The 21,955-nt window shown below is 48.4% G+C and overlaps 1 protein-coding gene across 1 annotated transcript; it reads right to left on the bottom strand.

Annotated features, from left to right (window-relative positions):
• Positions 1 to 6,101: 6,101 nt before the first annotated feature.
• Positions 6,102 to 19,264, bottom strand: LOC132571805 (tripartite motif-containing protein 10-like). The gene is made up of 6 exons (XM_060238599.1): positions 18,857 to 19,264; positions 15,244 to 15,339; positions 13,049 to 13,279; positions 11,861 to 11,883; positions 10,747 to 10,865; positions 6,102 to 7,138 (listed from the first exon to the last, which is right to left on the bottom strand). The coding sequence occupies exons 1-6, from the start codon at positions 19,262 to 19,264 to the stop codon at positions 6,621 to 6,623; spliced, it is 1,395 nt and encodes a 464-aa protein (XP_060094582.1). The 3' UTR covers positions 6,102 to 6,620.
• Positions 19,265 to 21,955: the final 2,691 nt, after the last annotated feature.

Below are 21,955 nucleotides of genomic sequence, written 5' to 3'. Positions count from 1 at the left end.
CACGCCACCCCCACCCCACTCTCTGTTCAGAGGGAGGGGGGAGGAGCCTGTTAAAATGCAAAGTGGAGGTTTAGCTCAGCTCACACACACCCCCAGGAAAAAAAAATGTATTTCTTTGCACCTTGGCTTCATTTTTGCCTCTTCTTCTCCTTTGCTCCCCATCTTCAGTCTCTTGTCAAGTCATGAGGCTTCTTCCTTTACGACGTTAACACCCCGCCCCCCCAAAGCACTTCCTCTCTGCCCAAAGTTTGGTTCATGCTCTTGTCACCTCTCCCCTTGCAAACTTCTCTGCTCTCACTCTGATCTTCCAGAGTACCCCTCAAGCCCCTTTCCTTCTGCCCGGCACTCTGCTTTCCAGGGCTGGATTAACAAATAGGCCAAGTAGGCACTGGCCTAATGAGCCCCCCACACCTTTAGGGGCCCTGGGCTGGTTTGTCTCTCTCTGCCTCTCCCCTGCAGCTTTGCCAAAGGGGCTTTTGAGAAGGTGCCTGCAGGAGAGATTAGGAGATAATTAACCGGGGGGGGGGGGGTTGATTGCCTAGGGGCCTCCACAGGGCTTAATCTGGCACTGCTGCTCTCCAAATCCTCCACCTATTCCCTTCATTCTCAACAAGTGACATCTCTCCTCAAATCCTTCTTAATTTTCTGTCTGTTCCCAGATCCTGCCCTTCAAAGCCCTCCATGGTCTCCCCTCAATCTGTATTTCTCTGCTCTTATATCCAGATAGAACCTTGTTCCTAACCGAGTTTCCCCACCCTCCGCCCACCAAGGCTTCCTGCATCCAGGCCTGGTGCTAGGGCTTTTGGTGCCCTAAGGGAGCTGCCCACTAGCCCCCCCCCCAAAAAAATCTTTTTTAAACAGAAAATTGTAGGAGATGAAGAAACTTGGAACTTATTTACATTTTTAATTTACAGGTTTTTTTATTTTAAACTTTAATTTTAAAAAATTGTTAGACTAATTAATAAAAATTGTGAGACTACTTGATCCTTTTAGCTGGAGGTGCCAGGGACAAGATCCTCACATGACCATTTCTACTTGATCCTTTCAGTTGGAAGTGCCAGGGACAAGATCCTCACATGACCATTTCTACTTGATCCTTTCAGCTGGAGGTGCCAGGGACAAGACCATGAGCATGTGAGAAAGATGCTCTGCCACTGAGGTATGGCTCCCACCCCATGGCTGTGTCAAAGTAGAATAGGAAGGATGAGTGGCAGCAGACCACTTCAACAGGAGCCAATTTTTAGAAACTGTAATTGGCTCTTCTTCAGCTTTTACAGTTGGTTAATTTACCCCTGCCAGGCTCTGAGGAGCACACTGTACAGGCGCTGTCCGTGTTCACATTTCCTGGGTCTGTAACAGACCCGGGGAAGGTGAAACTGGCTGGGCAGCGTCTGCGCTCCATGGAGCCTTCTTCCCATTGGGGAGGGCAGACTCCAGGGAGGACACACGCTGCTCGTGGGGAGAGAGGTGCCTGGCGGTGTACACTAGTCCAGGTCTACTTGGCCTACTCCCTGCTTGGCCTACTCCCATGCACCGGCTATGTCTACATCCTCCAAGAACTCTTCCCTACCTGTTCTGCCCCTTATGCCTACAGCTGCCTCCCAAGAACACTTACATGCTACCATCTCTCTCCCTTCCCTCCTTTTCTTCGACCTCTTGGGCACAACTTCTTAGTTCCATTTCCCTGCAGAAGAATGTCTATTCTTCCAGTTTCTCCCTGCTGCCACCTTCTATTCCTACTTCATGGCAAGGACTGCACTGCAAGTTCATCAGGCAGAGACCTGTTTTCCTGTACTTTGCCAAGTGCCATGCCCAAAGATAGCACTTTGAAAACAAACGTATAAAAAAGCAAGGACACATGTGTCTGTTCATCTGTCACTGGCAGGCATAACATATCAGAAAAAAAGGACAGGAGGCTCAGAACATCTAGAGCCAAAAATGAAGGGAATCCAGAAATCCTAGTCTGGGTAGGTCCAGAAACTCTGTTCTTCGCAAATGGAACCAAAGGGTTTATGAGGAACCAAGAAAATTGAATCAGTACAGACAGGGAGGGTGGAAAACATCTTTCCAAAACAGTGGCGAATTTAATAGCTTTCCTGACCTACCAAAGTATCTTGAGATCCAGGTGCCAATCCCAACCACACCATGGAAGCTTCCTCGGTGACCTTGGGCCAATCACACACTCACCCTAGCCTACCTCTGAGGGTTATTGTTGTTGTGAGGATAAAATGGAAGGCCTAATTTTTCCGCTTGTGTTCACTGTGCATGTCCATTGGGTTTTCTTTGTCGTTCTGTATTGATTTTCCTCCTTTCAGCACTTAGTTCACTTTCTGGTTGCTGTTTCCCCCTGGGTTTCCTGAGAGTGCTTTCATGAGGATTTTTCTCTTGCTTTGCTTCCAGGCCAAAGGTAAATCAAAAGCATAGATTCCCTCGGATTCCACCCCCCACAAACCTTTTTACTGCCCCCTGAAGGTCACCTCCCCGCCATTGAGGTTGTTCCATCAACTCTGCACCTTCTGCCATCATCTCCCATACTTTAGTGCACAAACTCCATTTCCATTTGTTTTTAAAGTTCGAATTTTTTTTGACAAATGGCATGAGACTAGCTATGAAAGACTATCGCTAGTCTCAGATCACTGAACAAAAACATTAATATTAATATTAGGTAGTCTTTCAGATTATTTAATTATGTCTCGTGATCATGATTACTGGTTTCCCCCCTTGTTGTTAGTCTATTTTGGTTTTAAATTATTTGTAATCTGTTTTGTATTTACTGTTTTGTTTTATCTTGATCTTAAGACCATTGGTCAAAGAAGATAACAAATAAAAGGAAAGGAAAAATGAAGACAATGGGAAAGGGGAATTTAAGAAGTGCTCACGTGTATCAGAAAATCCAGAGAATAGGACCGATACACAAAGATGTTTTTCTATCAGCCCAGGGCCTCCCTCTACATTTGCAGAGAAATCCAAGAAAGAAAATTACCAATTTGAAACTTTTAGGGAAAAGACTGAGATCTTGCAATCCTCTGTTGTGAAATCCTGACTTTCAGCTTGGGAAGGAAGGAGCAGCTGCCAAGGAGAGTTCGGTGGGCAGGGGAGGAGACGCCTATCACCAATGTTCCCTCTAAGCTGCAGAGTCTTGTGAGCAAAAATTCTTCTTTGTGAGCTACTGGCGTTAAAGTCGTGAGCTACTGCATAAATTAATGCGCTCTGGGGCTAAGACAAAAATGTGTGAGTTGGAGGCTAAAAATCTGTGAGCTAGCTCACGCTAACTCAGCTTAGAGGGAAAACTGCCTATCACCCACCCAGGCCACCACCATGAAAGCTGGGTGGGAGAGCAGTTGGAGCTACCGCTGCCACCACCCCAGCACCGCAGGCAGGCAGGGAGGAGGAATGGGAGCTGCCGCTGCTGCCCTGTGGCATTGCCCAGTAAGGCAGACAAGTGGAGGCAGCAGCCCCACAAGTGGGAGGATGAAGGCAGAAGAGGGAGTGAAGGAAGGAAGGAGACCCATCGTTCCCCCTCTCCACTGCACCAATGAGGTAGGAGATAGCAGCACACTAGGCTGACACGGTGGCAGTTCAGCAGTCAGCACAGCAAACGAGGGTGAGATAGGATTCCTTCCCTGCAAGTGTCATGGAGCCCTTACTTGTCATCACCAGATCTTCCAGAAATGTAGGTGACCTATTAGTATGAGCTGAGAGCCAGTGCGTTGCAGTGTGGTAGACTTAAAGTGATGAGGCCTGAGTTCAAGTTCCTGCTCAGCTATCGGATTGCCAGCCTCCAAGTGGGGCCGGGAGATCACCCAGAATTACAGTTAATCTCTAAACAATATAAATCAGTTTCCCTGAAAGAATGGCCACTGAGAGGACGGATATGGCATCATGCTCCCCCCAGTCCTTCCTCTTCCCAGACCCCACCATCCCCAGCTCCGCACTCAAAATCTCCAGGACGAAGCTCACTCACTCTTGGACTGGCTTCCCTCATAGGGGCATGGGTAGGTGTAAGCCGAAATGCCCTCAAAACGAGGTTGGGGAATTAGTTAGGTGGGCACCTGGCTCACTAGGAATCTTTTTACCAATATATACCAGGCTCAACCATCCAGAGGGTGATGCTCAATAAAAAGGACTCTAATTTAATAAAACCAATTGTAATTTATTGTGAAAAATAGTTCTTTCATACAAGATAAAAATACGATACATTCACACATTCACACAGTCCTAAGGAAATACAGATAGATCGATAGGGGTAACATATATGGGTAGACAAACAGGGCGATATTTACCTCTCGTAGACTTCAAGGAAGGCTCCGGTGGCGACAGTAGAGGGAATGGGGAAGGGCCCGAGACTGATCAGGAATCGGGGATGGATCTATGCAGCGGAAGGTGGGTTGCTGATAGAAGCACACCTGTGGGTAGCTAGTCCACAGGTTATAAGGACTCACCTGAGCCCTCAAGGGATGGGTGGTCTTGGGGAGGAGCAGGGGGAGGCTCTGTGATGACCATGAAGGCTGGACATTAGCAGAGCCAATGGCGAGTGGTGTTAGCGTTACACAGTGGATTCCATGTTCAGCGCTTCTTCACCGATCGCCTGGATAGCTCCTTGGCGGCACAGCGTCTCCTGTTCCATGGCGGACCCTTCCGTGTGCATTAGCAAGCACTCTGTACCGGGTTAGAATGCTTGCAACCTTGGTGTTGTTTGTACACATAAGTCCCTTTAGGTCCCTGGATAGTTTTGCCCACACTCTCTGGCCAGACGTGTGCGAGCTCACTTCTCCAGGTGCCCTGGCAACCATGCTGGTGACTATGATATTAAGGAAAGAGGGGGCTTTTCCTCACATAGGAGAGAAAACAGGAGCACCCAGTTCCTTGGAAACACAAAGGAGGAGAGAAGAGGAGACTGGAGTTATACCTTCCCTTCACTCAGAGTGCCTTACAATCTCCTTTCCCTTCCCTCCCCACAACAGACACCCTGTGAGGTAGGTGGGGCTGAGAGAACTCTGACAGAACCCTTGAGAGGAACAGCTCTGACAGAGTTATGACTGACCCAGGGTCACTCCAGCAGGTGCATTTGGAGGGGTGGGGAATCAAACCTGGTTCTCCCAGATTAGAGTCCATGCATTTAACCACTACACCAAAGGAAAGCAAAATGGCTGTGTGAATGTGAAAGGCCTATAACGGTTTGAAAAGAGACACAAAAACAACAGGAAGAGCAACCGTAATGCAAGCATAGCCCAGCAGGACCCTGGTTATGCAAATCCACCTCTGGATTTCTCTGTCCAACTGCAGAGTTGGGGATGGGTCAAGTCAGCAAATGATGGCAACCTTGATGACTTGTCTGGCAGTTATGAAATGCCAATCCCCAGGTCCCAGCAGGAGTTCTTCTGCTTTCCCAGGCTCCTTCCCGTTCCCAGTCAGCTGGCCAGCGGGGGAGGGGGGGAGGGAGCCCCGCCCCCAGAGGACCAAGTTCCTTTGCACCTCCGGAGGCTTCAGTCTCCGATTGAAAGGCTTCCTCTTGGGATGGTGTGTCTGTGTTACTTTGAAGAAGTTGGCAGCAACTCTTGAGTAGAGAGGCCAATCCCTCACTTCAGAGTCACCAGATGGGGGTGGGGAGGGAGGGAAACGTCTGTTGAGCACTTCATTATTCCCCAGGTGGAGATCGATTCTCATAGGGTATAATGCGGAATTGATCTGGAGGTTTCGGGGGCTCTGGAGGAGCTGTATTTTGAGGTAGATGCACCAAATTTTCAGTATAGTATCTAGTGCCTCTCCCCAAAATAACCCCCAAGATTCAAAACGATTGGACCAGGGGGTCCATGTCTATGAGCCCCAAAAGAAGGTGACCCTATCCTTCATTGTTTCCTATGGAAGGAAGGCAATTTAAAAGGTGTGCTGTCCCTTTAAATGTGATGGCCAGAACTCCCTTGGAGTTCAATTATGCTTGTCACACCCTTGTTCCTGGCTCCGCCCCCAAAGTCTCCTGGCTCCACCCCCAAAGTCCCCAGATATTTCTTGAATTGGACTTGGCAACCCTAAAATGGCTTCACCCACCTCCCCCCGCCCCCACCAAAGAAAACTGCAGAATTCAAGCAGCAGACTTTTCAACAAAACATCACTTTATATAAACATAACGTCTTTTCAGTCTCTGGCATAACTGAAACACAAGTGATATCTGAACACAGCTACCTTGGCAGGGACAGGATCTTCAGTGTCCATCAGAAAAGGCAGGCTGAACACAGGGCAAAACTTAGCAGATAATACCAATTAAAGAAAAGAGGAAATCCCAAATAGTAACTGAAACATGTAGGACCTCATCTTCCTCTGTAGACTCTGCAGCAGTTCCTCTCTCGTGCTTGAGGAGAACGAAGGCTGGAGAGATCAAGGGGGGGGTCTGTTCAGAGCTCTCCTGTATCTTTTACAATGGGAAAGGCATTACTGTCACTTTAAGGAATAAGATACAAAGGGGGGAAGGAATGTTGGGAAATGGAGGGGGAAATATTTCCATTTTACCCCAGTCAATTTTGGTGGCTGGAGACAGGAGAGGTCTTTACAGGCCTTGAAAAAAGGAAGAATATTGAAAAATACTATTTTCTTCTTGATGGTCCTGGTGAGAAGAAAAGGTCCTAGGAAGAGATTTTGAGGTGGGCTTTTCCATACACTGAAAAGAAGGGCAGGAGGGTCTCTCCATGGAAGGAGGCTCCAGAGAACTCGTAGAGAAGGGCTGCTCGGTCAGCATCAAAAAAGGCCACTCGCCCCCCAGCGTAGTTCAGGCACACTCGGATCCTCTTCAGCTCCCCAGTCACAGTCAGGGGGAGGCTATATTTTTCTATATAAGCCCTAAGCATCCCTGACTGCTTCCCCACAGTCCAGATCCCTTCCTCAGGACTAAAGATGAAAAATTCCTTTCTCCTCACAGATCTTCTGGCCACCCCCACATACCAGTCTTCTTCACTTGCCACAAGGACTTCCCAGAAATGGCAGCCTCCTGTGAATCCCTCACGGCCCAGCACAGCACCATGCTGCTTAAATCTCTCCGGACTGGTGGGCAGAGCTTGAGGTTTTTCTCCCATTCGCACGCTTTTCTGACCCTCAGAAAGAATGAGCCATGGATTGGCCGTGTCTGGATCCAGAGTCACATTTGCTGTTGAGGGAAAATGAGGAGACAAGAAGTGAGAGGGCATCAGCTGGGGGATTCCACCCACTGGCCTGTTGGCTTCCTTCTCCTGCCAGTCGTGGCCTCCTCCCACCTCTGCCACCCTCTCCTTGGTCATCAGGCTCTCCTGCCTGCTCCTGCCCTTCTAAAAGGCAGAGCTGTCTTCAAGCACCCACAGGGACACCATCTATTTCCTCCCGTATCCCATCCTGAAAAGGGAACTATGAAGGAGAGAAAAAAAGCAATGGCAATTTCAGTCACAGGCTTCTTTGGTTAGAAATCACACACAAGAACAGAAGATTTGTCTCCCTTATCAGGAATCTTCCTTCTCGCTGGTCCTGGGGTGGGGCAGTCTCTACTTCTGGGAGAAGCTCATTCCTGGAGACCAGGAGAGTCCAGAACCTTGCAATTCCGGGAGGGGAGGGGCTTCTCTCCCAGGCCCCAGTCTGGCCCTGAAGCAGCACAACTCCCTCTCCAAATGAGCAAACATGAAATCAGACCTCCAATAAAATGGTCCAAAAAAACCTCCAACCAACCACACAGAGAACAGGGTGAAGAACTCAAAAGAGACGCCCACCAGTTCAGGAAACTGAAATTGAGGCAAAGAAGCCCCATAGAGTCAATACAGCACACATACTCTGGCTTAAGTGCCTTCTGAGAAAGGGAATTCGCCCCCTTGGATGGGAAGAGACTGCCCAACTCTAGGACCACCGACAAGGAAGATGCACAGTGAGAAAAATCTTCCATTCTCCAGTGGTCCGGGGTGGGGAAGTCTCCACATCTGGCACATAAGATAGCAGCATGGCTATCTCAGACTCTAGCCTGAAAAGGTATGCTACAGGATCATTTTCTTCCAAAAGTAGTCTCAGCTGAGCCCATTTTGTCAATTCTGTAATGATGAGTGCAACAATTTCCAGGTTGCAGCCCTACAGACCACCTCTAAGGAAGGGAAGGACCGGATAATGCTGAGGTTTCTGCCCCTCTGAGGGAGTGGGCTGTAACACCCAAAGGGGGATCCAGTCCCCTGGACTTATATGCCAGGAAAATGCAGCCTCTGACCCATCTGCTAGTGGTGGATGTGGAGACCTTATGGTAGGGGTGTCATATGCCCCATCCACAGACCAAATCAACCCTCCCAGGGCTTCAGTCAGGCCCATGGGGCTCTTTTACTCCCCCTCCACCCTCCTGTTGTCAGCCATTCCCGAGCTCCTGCTGCCTTGCCTTTGCAGGCTGAAGCAGGAATCAAAGCTGCAAAGAAGACGTGCAGCGGAGCGAAAATGCACTCCACATTTTCCTTGCAACTTTGTGCTGAAATATGTTTCAATAGAGTGGAGCTCGGTTTAACTTCCCAGCATTCCTATGGCCAGCTGGGAAAACCCAGAAGGTGCCTGAATGCAGTGGGGAAGCAGGGAAAAACCCTGCTACACATTGAACAAGGGGCAGAGCCAGAAGTGACAGAAATATCCTTGGTACTTAATATTTAATTCATATTCCCAACCCACCCCCCCACAGCTGCTGCAAAAATTAATGCCTGTTCTGATATCCTCAGTGGGAATTTTAATAGACCTGCAATATTACCAGTTGGAACCTCTTCCAGACTGGAATTACCAACACGGAGCCACTGAACATCAGACATGATCTACTCTGGGATGGGAAACCTGATGCCCCAATGGCCACCTTTGGTGGGAGAACAGCAAGACTTTTCTTATGGAGCTCAGTCAAGCTCTTGCCCGGCAGCCATTCTCCCATCATTTCAATATGGCAGCAAGTAGGTGAAAAGAGGCAGTTCATCTCCTCAGAGTGCACCTTTTCTTTTGTCCTTACCAACATCCTCAGAGCAAGAAGGAACTGGCTGTGGCAGGGAGGTCAGATTTTGAGAAACAAGAGTGTTGTGTAGTAGGCTTGCCAATCCCCAGGTCCCAGCAGGGTTTCCCTCACTTTTGCAGGCTCCTTCCCCTCCTCTCAGTCAGCTGGCCAGTGAGGGAAGCCTTGCCCCACAGCCACCATATGCCTTTCTACTTCTGGAGACTTAAGAAGATGCTTGAAAAGACTTACTTTTTAGATGGTGTGTCTGTGCCTTTAAATCTAGAAGCCAGGTTGAATGTGGGTGGGGTGAGCTGGCAGAACAATATGGTTGCTCCCAGTAGCTGCGACAGGAGCCCAGAACTTCTGTTTTACAATCTTTTCAGAGGTCGTTTGCATAGTTAGGGGAAAACTAGAACTTTGGTTTCCCCTGTGTTAGTCTGAAGAACTTGGAACTTCAGCAACTCATGAGTAAATTGCCCCAGTGAGACCACACAAGTGTGAGATTGCAAACTGTTTATTTTGGGGAGAGAGAGAGAATGTTTACAGGGAACATGCAGCTGCTTGGGGTGAGGAAATGAAGACTGTATTCAGGGGAACTGCACTGCTGTATTCTTATTTATTTATTTCAGGGAATAGGAAAGTCTCCTGGCTCCACCCTCAAAGTCTCCCAGCCCCAAAGTCCCCAGGTATTTTCTGACTGACTTGGTAACCCTCTTCTGCAGTGCTATCTCTGAGAACACCAAGCAGAAGAACACAAATTGTTAGGTGAAGCTTTTTAGTTTAGAAACAATTGACCCGTTTATGAAGAAAAATGTACCTTTCTGCAGATGAAGTCCAGAATCCAGAGTGTCTGAGAAAGCAAAGGAACAGAAAGTGAGTGGCAGACCTTTCCACTTATCACAAATCTTGGGACAAAAATATCAGCTAATACTATTTTCTTTTGGGGAGGGAAGGCAGCATGATATAGCCCAACATTATCAAATCTTGGAAGCTAAGCTGGGTTGGTACTTAGACAGGAAACTAAAGAAGGCTCCGCAGAGGAAGGAAATAGCAAACTGCCTCTGTTTCTCACTTGCCTTGAACACCTCTTGGTGGAATCGCCAGAAGTCATTTGTGACTTGATGGCGCATAAGTACATATTCCTTATGAGTTACAGCTAAAGGGTCAAGTAGAAGCTATTTCGGGGTGGGGGGACGGGACTGTGCACAAATTTGTTTCTACAAGTCACTAGAGTTACTTGAGATTCATGTCATAGAAAGTATCCTAAGGACTGCAGCCCAAGGGTCCAATCTGGCTAAATTCAGGACATTTCTAGACACAGGTTCTGCAGTGCCATCCTGAGCAGAGTTACACCCTTCAAACTCACTGATTTCAATGGGCTTTTGACTTTACTTTAAAGACAGCACTGTAAAGAGAAGGGGGGGGCTGAAATTGATCCAGTGGCTGTCTTCATTAAATGCAGATGCCCTGAAGGGCAGTTTCCCTCCCCCTTCCTATCATTTCAGGTGCTTGCTTGACCATCTACCTCACCATGTGCCCTTGCATGGTCACAGTAATGATCAGAGATCAACATAGAATAACGTTGAGAAGTCCACGTAATGCAATTCTGAGCTGAAGTTATGGCAGAATTCTGATCAGAAAACTTTACATGGTGAATTAAAATGGCCTTCTGAACTGATACATAAACGTCCCATGTTCCTGGGTCTGTTACTGTTAACAATATAACCATCCTGGAACATCAGGCCCACTCTAATGTCCAGTTTGAAACTCTTGCAGTGTTTCTTCATTACCTTTGAATTGGCTCTTGATGACCTCCAAAGGGGGATTGAAATGTGAGAAGTACCAGATGTGCCACTTCAGGGCAAGTGGGAAATCCACTGGATTCTCAAATGACTCCTTTTCTTCATACCTGGAGAAAATCCCATTAAGGTGCTATCCATCCAGTTCAGAATCTCCCCTGTCCCAATGGATGAAAGAAGTAGAGGAAGGAACTGCCAGAAAGCCAAGAGAGACCCAGGCTGATGCTGAAAACACTGAAAGATTAGGGGGGGGGGCCCTTTGGACAGGCCTGTAGCCATGGGGGGCCTGGCCCCTCCACCCAACCCCACCCTCCACCTGTATGGCCCTCCTGGTGACCCGGCTCTCCCCAGTGCTTTTGCAGCCCCTGCTCTCTCTGTGGCTGCTGCTCTGGCAGCCACTGATCTCCCCGCCACTCTGGAGGCCCCTACCCCACTCTGTGGTGCTTCCCCCCTCCCTCCCACCAACACACAGGAAAAGCAGCGCAGAGGCCAGCAGCTGCCTCCTCCCCACTTCCTCCCCATTGCTGCTTTTCCCGCTGATCAGCAGATGGGGGGAGGCTGCAGCTTGAAAAGAGTCCCACCTTTCCAGGGCTTCGGTCTGTCGGTGGGTGGGAGGGAAGGGGAAAGCACTCCGGAGGTGTGGGGGGCCGCCAGAGCGGTGGGCCCCTCCATCTGAAATTTAATTCGGTGGGACCCCCCACCTAAAATTTTCTGGCTATGGGGCCACCTTTGAAGAGAAATGTTCACCTCAGTGTAGCTCCTGCTTTGTTAAGAACTGGACCTGGGTTCGACACAGCAACTGCAGAGAATGGCTACCACAAAACAATACAGCTGGTTTTGTGCACTAAATAGCACTGCAGAAATTAATTGTCCATTTTTCCTGCTCCTTGTGCTGTGTTTGTGCATGTGGAACAACAAAAACAGGGAAATCCTCTGCCCAAATCTGTCTTGGCATGAGGAAGAGAAGGCAGGAGCCCTCCCTCTCCCAGAGTGGCATTTGAGGCCTGAACAGGGTCTGCTTTCTTCTTGCTGAAGGACTCTGTTCTTCACAGGCTACACAGTCCAATCCCAACATTATGAAGGTTAATGCTGAAGGCCTACTTACTTCTGCAAGGTGCTTCTGGCATCCTGAGGAAAAATGGCAGAGAGAAAAAGAAAAGAAGAAGATATTGGATTTATATCCCGCCCTCCACTCAGAGTCTCAGAGCGGTCACAATCTCCTTTACCTTCCTCCCCCACAACAGACACCCTGTGAGGTGGGTGGACCTGAGTGGGCTCTCATAGGAGCTGCCCTTTCAAGGACAACCTTCTGCAATAGCTATGGCTAACCCAAGGCCATTCCAGCTGCGGCAAATGGAGGAGTGGGGAATCAAACCCGGTTTTCCCAGATAAGAGTCCACGCACTAAACCACTACACCAAACTGGCTCTCAGTGCTTGCTAAAAGATCATACCAGGAAGACCCCTCTGGAAGATTCTACCCTCTGGCATTTTGCTTGTGTCCAGCTAGCAGACTTCACTCAAAGACTGGGGTATATCTTCATAAAGTGGAAGAAAAATCTCTGTGAGGTTAATACCAGCAGACAAAGTGGAGCCATTTTGGAACGGTGTGATCTGCTCTGACAACTTAATGACGATAATGTTCACAGAGATTTTTCTTCACATGGAAGGCTGGAGGGCTGTGTACCCCTTCTGGCCACCTGCAGATGCAAAGGCATTCCTAGCAACGTTTCTTCCATCAGCCTTGCATCACTGCAAGACTGCCTCCCTTTTCCCTGCTACATTGCTGAGCCAGCTTGCAGGAGTTTCCCTGCAAGATGGCTCAACAACAAAAGGGAAGGGAGGGTCTAGCCATCAATGCCATCGTATCTGCACAGATTGAAGGGCAGGCAGAAGCAAGCTCAGCGGTGGCAGGAACAGGTGTGGGGATGCCATTCCTGTAACCACCTGTTGTGTGTCTGTGTGCATTTGGAACGCACATCTGCAAGCAGCCACCATAAGCCACGTTCCCTGCCCCGCAGACATCCTCCTTTTAAAATGTACTGTGAAAAACCTTGCATGGAATCCTCACTCCAGGGGTGGGGAGGTTTCACAGAGACCCTGCTTTTGTCCAGTCTGCCCCTGGCTGGAGATGCAAAAGGACAGAGAGGAAAACAGCTCACATGCAGAGATGAAAACTTCCTAGCAACATAAACTAGCCTTGTTTGCTTTTCTGCTGAGCAAAGGAGGCACAGAGAAGATTTGGAGCCAGCCTTTTCCCCTAGGGGACCCTGCCTGTTCCTGCCACCCCCTCACCTGCAGGAGATCACTGGCTGGCTGCTGACACTTCTCTTCCATCTCCCGGATGAGGCTTTTGAGAGAGGAGAGGGCCTCAGAGAGTGCGGCCAGGTGCTGGTCCCTTTTCTTTGCCACCTCCATCTCCACCTCTTCCATCTGGGCCAGCAAAAGCTTCTCTTGTTCCTCCAGAAACATGTGCAGTTGCCTGAACTTTGCTACTGCCTCTTGCTTCTCTCCTTGGGTTTGTTCCTGAAATGGAAAGAGAAGAAAATCGGTCCAGTGTCAGGAACACAGCTGGTCTCTGCAGTGGGAAGAGCCTCCTATGAGAAGAGCACTTTGGCCTTTCAGAGATCACAATTAACACTCAGCAGGGAAAGCGGAAGATCCACCAGGCCCAGCCTCAGGGCCAAAGAACACAAGGATCTCCCTCCAACTCCCGGAGGGGTTCTTTCAGCCACAGAGGATTCAGTCTGCAGCACAAGACCCAGAGAAAAGAAGGGGGGGCTTCAGTCCGTTTGTTCCCCCACTAGAACACCCTTCATAGGTTGACTCCCCCAATCCATATTAGGGGATGATATACTATTTGAGTAGAAGCCCCACTGGGGGCAAAAGAGCACAGAAGCCCCTTCACCTTGCTTCGTCTTCCAATGTAAACTGCAGCTTTCCTGGCTGCATTTTGGGCAGGGAAAAATTGCAGGGGAGGGGGGAACTACACACTACTCAGTATCCCAGGTACTTTCCCCACCTTAGAATCTGCGATGGCTTAACCCCACTTGGCCCAATTCAGCATCGCTGGGCTCCTATCAACATTTGCAGCAAGCATAGGGGAGGAGGCAGAGACTCCTCCCAGGTTGCTTGCTGGTGCATTTACACATATGGGGCCTGAACACGTATGTTCTTCTCCCTATGATCCTCTCTACAGCAAAGAGTGCCTTGGAAAGTCAACTGATGCTGCTTGAAACAAAACATCTAGGGCACTGGAGGGCAAGGAGCTCCCGAGGCACAAGAGCGTGCAGTTCCACAGCATCCCCAGACTCACCACCCAGGTAATACCTCTGCTTAGAATTGCAATGTTACACCTACCTAAGAGCTGCCTTTGGGGCCTGTTCTGCTGAATACGGAGCATGCCGTGCATCTAGGGATGCCAGCCTCCAGGTGGGGCCTGGGGAGCCCCTGGAATTGCTCATTTCCAGACTACAGAGATTGGTTCCCCTGGAGAAAACATGCTTTGGAGGGTGAATTCTGTGGCCCTGTGTCAGTTCTGGATTAACCATTAAGCAAAAGAAATACACGCCTAGGGTACCAAGGGAAGGGGACACCCTACAGATTTTTCTCATAACTCTCATGCCCTTAACTTTTTCACTGGTGCACTCAGAGCCAGCCATAGCTCCTGTGCTGCGCCCCCAATTTTAACGCCTGGGTGAAGTGTGAAGTGCTGTGCTCCTAGGTCTCTTTCAAGGCTGCCTCCCGCCATTCAGCTGATTGGCGGGTAAAGCAATGCTGAGGCAGGAAGGACGAGGAGCCGCTGAAAAAGCAGCTGCCGCCACTGCTCCTCCCCACACTATCCAGGGAGGAAGTGGGGAGGCGGCAGCCAGCAGTGGCTGCCGTTTCAGTGGCTCCTTGTCCTTCCCACCGCCACTGCCCCAGCGCTGATCCTGGTGAGCAGCCAGTCTCTGCGCTGCTTTACCCGCCAATCAGCTAAATGGCGGGAGGCGGCCTTGAAAGAACCCCTGGAGAGCGGTGCTTCACCGGGGCATTAAAACTAGGAGGGACGAAGGGGGAGGCAAATAGGAATTTGTCTAGGGGATAGGAGTGAGGGCTGATTTTGGCACCCCCACCCTACCAGCACCCTAGGCAAATGTTTAGTCTGCCTAGTGGGCAGGCCGGCCGGCCCTGGGTGCACTCAGCTGCTATGTAGTGCTAAACAAATACAAATAAATATAATCTAACAAATAGAAATTATATTTAATATAGTTGTGAGGTCTGGCCTGGGGGATGGATTAAAAATCTGAATTTTTATTCTCTTATTTAATCTTCAGCACTTACTGAGTCTCAATGTTTTGTCATTTAGGTAATGGAAAGGCAGTGGGGCCATGTTGTTGGGCTGTGATTAGGGAAACTCCACTTCCCAACTGAAGGGGAGGGGGCTGCCTCGTGAGCTGACATTTCTGCTCTTTGGACTCTGTTCATTCCCCAGCCACAGTGACACTTACAAGCAAGTCTTGGCTTTCCCTCTCAATGTCTCCTTTATACGCCACAATTCTCTCTCTCTCCTTTTCCAGGATCTCCAGACAGTTGCGGAACTGATCCTGCAGAGAGGGGGGAGAACCAAAATTGAAATGTGTTCTTTTTTTAAGGTTTACTCCACCCTAGCCATGGGTTGGATATTTCTTGCATTCAAAGCCATTATTTGTAGCCAAGATATCACCGAATTGCGTTAACACTCCAGGAAGGAGGCAGCAAAGAGGCGCTGTCATGCCCCAACTTGGGCCCAGAGTACTGGTGGAGTGAGAATATTTGGAGAGTGGAGACTGCAAACAGACTGCATGCTGACATTCCCTCCCCCCACCCCCGTTTTGCTTCCAGGGCTTCATACAGTGAGGCCAGAGCAGTGGGGTTTGGAAGTTGCGACCTGATAAGTCTACCACAAGCACACATCAAGACTGTGTTCCCGCCTCCTGTTTCTTTGGTCTAAAAAGGAGGGTGTGCTCTGCATAGCCCAGGGATGATTCCCACATGGATTCCCAGAATGGGTGGTAAACAAGTTATTAAAGGGACATGACAGTTTTCTTCAGGCCAGTTGGAAGGACAAGCATCACGTACACTTACACCTATGATTTGTTTACAGCGTAAAATGCGCTACGTTTTGAGGAGTTTAGTGTCTAGTCAGGTGCAGTGGCAGACCTAGCCTATTTGGCGACCAATGCAGACGATCTTTAACACCCCCTTCCTCTATTGTTTGTTGTTGTCAAATCACAGCTAACTTATGGTGACCCTGCAGGGTTGTCAAGGCAAGGGACCTTCATAGGTGGCTTGCCATTGCCTGTCGTCATTTTGGCCCTGCTTTGCTCCTCAGATCTGAGGAGATCAGGCTAGGCTGGGGCTACCCAAGACAGGACCCCTCCTCTATAGGACAAAATTATTTTCAGTGATCACCATGAAATGAAACAAATAACAATAATGTCCAGAAAATAGATTCAGGAGGGTAGCTGTGTTGGTTTGAAGCAGCAGAACAGAGTTTTGTCTCAGAGGTGCCACTGGACCCAAGCTTTCTTTCAGTGGCCAGGAAAGAGAAGAAGACAGTGAAATTTTCCTTTTATTTAAATTCATATATATAACCATGTTAGTTAAAAGAAAAATCAAATTCCAGCATGCTATTCCATCAGGAGAGCCTGTGTGCTGTAATGCTTAAAGTGCTGGACTAAGATCTGGGAAATCCAGGTTTGAACCCCCAGTCCTGCCGTGGAAGCTCGCTGGGTGACCTTGGACCACTCTCATGACTCTCAGCCTACCCCTGACCTGGTTAGTCCCAGGACAGCCTGATCAGCAGGGCCGACCTGGAGGCAGGCAGTGGCAGGCAAACCACCTCCCAACCTCTCTTGCCTTGAAAAGCTTACAGGGTGTCCATAAGCCAGCTGTGACCTGACAGCAAAACAGAATTCTGTCACGCCACTCGTGTTCTGAGCAGGCACTCGGGTGGGCTTCTGTTCTCCTTTTTGAAACCCAAGACCTGACAATCTCAGACATTTACAAGACATTTTTGAGAGCTAGGAGTCTGCCTTTGTACTAATTTTAACTAACTAGCTAACTAGCCAAAGCATCACACATCTTTAAACGAATGAAGTGTCCAATGTAATACCCTTTCTGATGTGACTCATCATACTGGATGTTAAGAAGCACACTATGCCCAAAGAATCTGCCCCCGTCCTTCACAGTTTCCAAAGGACTACGTCAAGCCAGATCATCTCTGCAGTAGAAACTGAAGGGAGGGGCCACAGTTTTGCAAGCCTAGTAGAACCAAAGCGATGTACAGAGTACCCAGCAGTACTAGTGCAATCAGAGTGCCCAGCAGAACCCAGTGCTGTTGTGGCAATGCCAGCTGATGTCAAGCACAGAATCGCAGTCCAAGAAGGGGGGATGGAACCTCAGCAGCACTAGTGCAAATGTGCCCAGCAAACCCAGTGCCATTCATAATATCAGCAAAAGTTTGCCACTATACTGCTTTTAAATACATTCTGTCGCCAAGCAGGATAGGGATGAAAAGGTCTTGAGGTCAAGAAGTGAAAATAAAGGGGGAGGGGTACATGGAAACATTAGGTGAAGGGAGATGGAAAACCTGAATGAGAAGTGTGTGGGAAAGTGGGGGGGGGAGTTGTTTATCTTACTGTATGTCATGGGCTCTGACAAGGGGACTGCCCAGGCAGAGCCAACAGGGTTAGCAAACCCAGCGGAGCCAACAGCTGGCTCCTCTCACAACTTGACTGATTCACTGCCGCTGCCCGCAGGTTCTCAGCACCTGGCTCTACAGCTGATGAGGAACAACAACAGGTAGACACACATCCCAGTTAACCACCTTGCCATGCTCGAGTACGGGAAAGGCTCCATCAGGACTCAGCGATCTGAAGGAAAGAGGCCAAAATGCGGGCAAGACGTTCTCTCAGCCCAGAGTTTTAGCAGACACCAGGCTGGCCCAACTGCCTGCTAATTGGAAACAGCAGCGGCGGGCTATCTAAGTTCCTGCTTTGAGTTGCATGCTCTGTGGAAACAACAAGTCCATCCGGTGACTTGTGACTACTCCAGCTCCAGTTCCTTGGCTCTGTTCCTGCTCTGACTTCCCGGTTTCCTGACTCCTGGATTGTACGATCCTGCTTTAAAACTGCAATTTGGACTCGGTACTGGTTCCTTCAACGCTCCTCTGGCTCTGACTTGGACTGGACTTGGACTTCCCCCTTGCCTGCTCTCCAGCGTGTGACACTGCAATACCAGAACTGCTGCTTTGCAAGATCTGGCTGAGCTGGGTGCAAGGAAAGAAAGAGATAAAAACTAGACTATTGGAGAAAATGAGCTGCAGGCTGGCTACACATGGGCTTCCACAGAGACCAATGTATCAAGAGGCCTCTCCTGTAAATACAGTGCCCTCATATTCTCACACACATGATGCCAGACAGGCTGGCCATTTGAGGAAGGGAAAGTACTCTCTAGATTAAGTTTCTATCTCTTCTTTTGACTGCAAGCTGAATGTGGATCTACTTGAATAAATGTAAGTTTACTTTTTTGCCATATACTTCTTGGGAGATGTATTTACTGCACTCTGCATCCCATTCTGTGTCTGGGCAAACTCTGCTACATTAACCAAATATCCCCATGATGAGTACCCCTAATATCTAGCTGTTGCCTTTTCCCTCGCTCCACCCATTTTTATTCATCCTTTGACTACTGTTGCCTCCCTCTGCCTTTCCTCTTCTAAAACTTCATGTTGGTCCAAACAAATCTTTGAGTCTTCTTGTTGCTATATCCTGTTGCTCTGCAAAGACTGGCACAGAAGAGTGTACCCTACTAAGCAGAGTAAATAAATCTTTATAACTTGTAGTAATAAAACCATCTTGATTAAACAGAGAAACTGGGTTGGTCTTAATTTTGTTCTCAGTATGGCCCAAACACTCATCATAAAAAGGAGAAAAACCCACAATTGGTATCTTCAATCTCCTTACAGTTGCAAGCACCAGCCCTGGAGGGAGAGCTCCTCTTCCGCTATGCTGGGAGGAAAGCCCATCTTCTCCAGAGAATGATGGAATTCCACCAGCAAGGATCCAGATGAGTTCCTACCTTGTATTTCTGAGCAGCCACTTCCAGGGGAAGTATTGTGTGTCCTTTGTGTTCTGGGAGTCGCTCACAGACAGCACACACCAATTTTTCATCCTCTTTGCAGAAGAAGTGGAGTTTTTCCTGGTGTCTCAAGCAAAGACCTTTTCTTGAACTTTCTGACATTAGTTTAATTTTTTTTACTATGTTTCTCAGCTGCCAGTTTCGGCGGAAAGCCCCTTTCTGGAACTTGAATTTGCAGACAGGACACTCCAAGTCTCCCAGAGTCTCCCATTTCTCACAGTAGTCGGTGATGCAGGCCTGGCAGAAGCTGTGCCCACAGTCCAGGACCACGGGGTCCATCAGGAACTCCAGGCAGATGGGGCAGTTGGCCTCCTGCTCTATCTCTGTGGATGGTGGAGCTGAGGCCATGAGGGCTGGATTCTCAGTGGCTTGGGTGATAGGAAGGGCAGCAGCTTGTCAGATCTGTAAAAGGGCAGCATAAGAACAAGAACAACAGAGAAGCCATGTTGGATCATGCCAATGGCCCATTCAGTCCAATACTCTGTGTCACACAGTGGCAAAAAACCCACAAGTGCCATCAGGAGGTCCATCAGTGTGGCCAGAACACTAGAAACCCTCCCAACTGTTGTTCCCCATAAGTTCCAAGAATGCAGAGCATCCCTGCCCCAGACAGAGAGTTCCAACAATACACTGTGGCTAATAGCCACTGATGGACCTCTGCTCCATATGTTAATCCAATCCCCTCTTGAAGCTATCTATGCTTGTAGCTGCCACCACCTCCTGTGGCAGTGAATTCCATGTGTTAATCACCCTTATAAGAACATAAGAGAACAGGAATGACCTAGAAAGAAGGCTTTGCATTTTAGTCTATTGCCATGTTGGGTTTGTTTTGAAATAGGTTTTATTGTTACTGCTCACACTATGTAAGTTGTCCACTGCCTAAAGAGTCTGAAAGTTGAGACCAGTGTTCCCTCTAAGCTGAGTGAGTGTGAGCTAGCTCACAGTTTTTCAGACCTCTGGCTCACACATTTTTCTTAGCTCAGAAAAAATGGCCCCAGAGCAAACCAATTTATGCAGTAGATAAATTATTTGCTTACAGCTTTTAACATCAGTAGCTTACGAAGTTGAATATTTGCTCACAAGACTCCACAGCTGGTTGCATAAAAAGGTAAAGGTAGTCCCCTGGGTAAACACCAGTTGTTTTTGACTCTGGGGTGACATTTTCATGGCAAACTTTTTTAATGGGTAGCTTGCAATTGCCTTCCCCAGTCATCTACACTCCACCACCACCACCCCCCGCAGCAAGCTGGGAAGTCATTTGACTGACCGCGGAAGGATGGAAGGCTGAGTCAACCTTGAGCAGGCACCTGAACCAGCTTCCGCCAGGATCGAACTCAGGGCATGAGCAGAACTTCAGTAGTGCAGCTTTACCACTCTGCACCATGGGGCTGCTTTCCTGGTGGCAAACACATCTTTAAACAAATGAAGGGTCCATGTAATATCCTTTCTGATGTGACTCAGACTTCATGGAACTTTATTCCCCGGGAGAGCCACCTGGCCACACTTTCAGCTCATTTTTGCTGGCAGGTAAAGAACTTCCTGTGCCAAAGAGGTTTCCTACAACCAGAAACTGCTGGCTGCCAGGAGCCTTTTCAGAAGAAGGTAGACACTGCTGTGGATTTTAGCTATATCAAGATTTTAGTCTGTTTTTATTTATCACACAATGTTCTTTTAATTTAGCGACTTAAGGGGTTTTTTTTAAATTAATACCTAAGCTGTTCATTAATGAAAAAAGAACATGCATCTTACAATATAGACAAAAACTTCCATGAAATCTAGCAGAAAACTCTCACAAAATCTATATCTCTACAAAAAAATAAAATCTTAATGGCAGTTCAGCACTTCTTCCCTTGATTCTGTTGTAGGAAACAACCCATGCCAGCATCTTATTAAAGGAAACCACCATTGAATAAACCATTTCTGTGCCTCTGTCTTCTTTACATAGTCTTCTTAAAGCATTCCTGTCTTGGCTATTAGCATAATAAACCAAATTTTGCATAACTAGAACTCAAACTTTGGCAGATTGCTGCTTCCAATTTTTAGCAAAGAGCATTCTGGCTGCCAGTGTGGAGTAGTGGTTATAAGTAGCAGACTCTAATCTGGAGTACCGGGTTTGAGTCCCCCCTACTTCTCCACATGAAGCTTGCTGGGTGACCTTGGGCTAATTACAGTTCTCTCAGCCCCTCCCATCTCACAATATGTGCCTGTTCTGGGGAAACTAAGGGAAAAGTGATTGTAAGCAGCTTTGAGGCTCCTTAGGGTAAAGAAAAGTGGGGTATAAAAACAGACTCTTCTTGTTCATCTTTACAAGTAACTGCCACAGGGTATATTAGTGGTTTTTAGGCAACACGGTGTGGCTAGTCTAACAAAACATTAGAAATTGCAATGGTTCTGGATCAACCGCTGCATACATTCCATTCTGAATATTTTCCCAACACTTTCTAGCAATGTGACATATAGGAAAGTGCCCATTCTCACATCTCAGGCACATACCTGGGTTGACACAAGTTTTTGTTAATTCATTGGGATGCTAACCTCCAGGTGGGACCTGGGCTGCCTTGGAATTACAGCTCACCTCCAGCAACAGAGATCAGTTCCCCTGCAGAAAAGAGGTTCCTGTCCTCCCCAGGCTCCACCCCAAATCTCAGGGAATTTCTTAACCTTGAGCTTGCATCCCCACCCCCACCCCTGCCAGTGACCTGGGAGAACCTGGCAATGCAATCTGAGGCATCCTTGTGATTAAGCAGCATCTTATAGGACATTTATGGAAGCCTACGAGATGGTGGTGAAGGCTGCAAAGAAAGAGCCACATGTGGCTCCCGAACCACAGTTTGGCCACCTCCGCACTAGACCAAGTGGGTACAGTGAATGAGACAGAGCTTTGGATATTACAATCTTCACAAGTCCCCTGTTCATAGCTCCTCCTAGGCTGTACTCCCTCCTCTCACTGAATCCTCTCTTGACCTGTGCATCCACTGCCAACTCCCCATCCTCTGACTTCCAGTTTGCCTTTTAGACATCCTTCAACCCTCAAGGCAC

This window comes from Heteronotia binoei, chromosome 5, assembly GCF_032191835.1.
Source record: "Heteronotia binoei isolate CCM8104 ecotype False Entrance Well chromosome 5, APGP_CSIRO_Hbin_v1, whole genome shotgun sequence".
Lineage (NCBI taxonomy): Eukaryota > Metazoa > Chordata > Lepidosauria > Squamata > Gekkonidae > Heteronotia > Heteronotia binoei.
The sequence above is the reverse complement of the archived record's forward strand: the minus strand, read 5'-3'. Positions and strand labels throughout refer to the sequence as shown.

What these genes read in the sequence shown, in the direction of transcription:
- LOC132571805 (XM_060238599.1), bottom strand. Translation starts at nt 19,264, where the DNA reads ATGGCCTCAGCTCCACCATCCACAGAGATAGAGCAGGAGGCCAACTGC. An exon ending in TGGCTGCTCAGAAATACAAG is followed by an intron (nt 15,340 to 18,856) that starts GTAGGAACTCAT and finishes CCCTCTCTGCAG; the next exon opens with GATCAGTTCCGCAACTGTCT. An exon ending in GGGAAAGCCAAGACTTGCTT is followed by an intron (nt 13,280 to 15,243) that starts GTAAGTGTCACT and finishes TTTCCATTTCAG; the next exon opens with GAACAAACCCAAGGAGAGAA.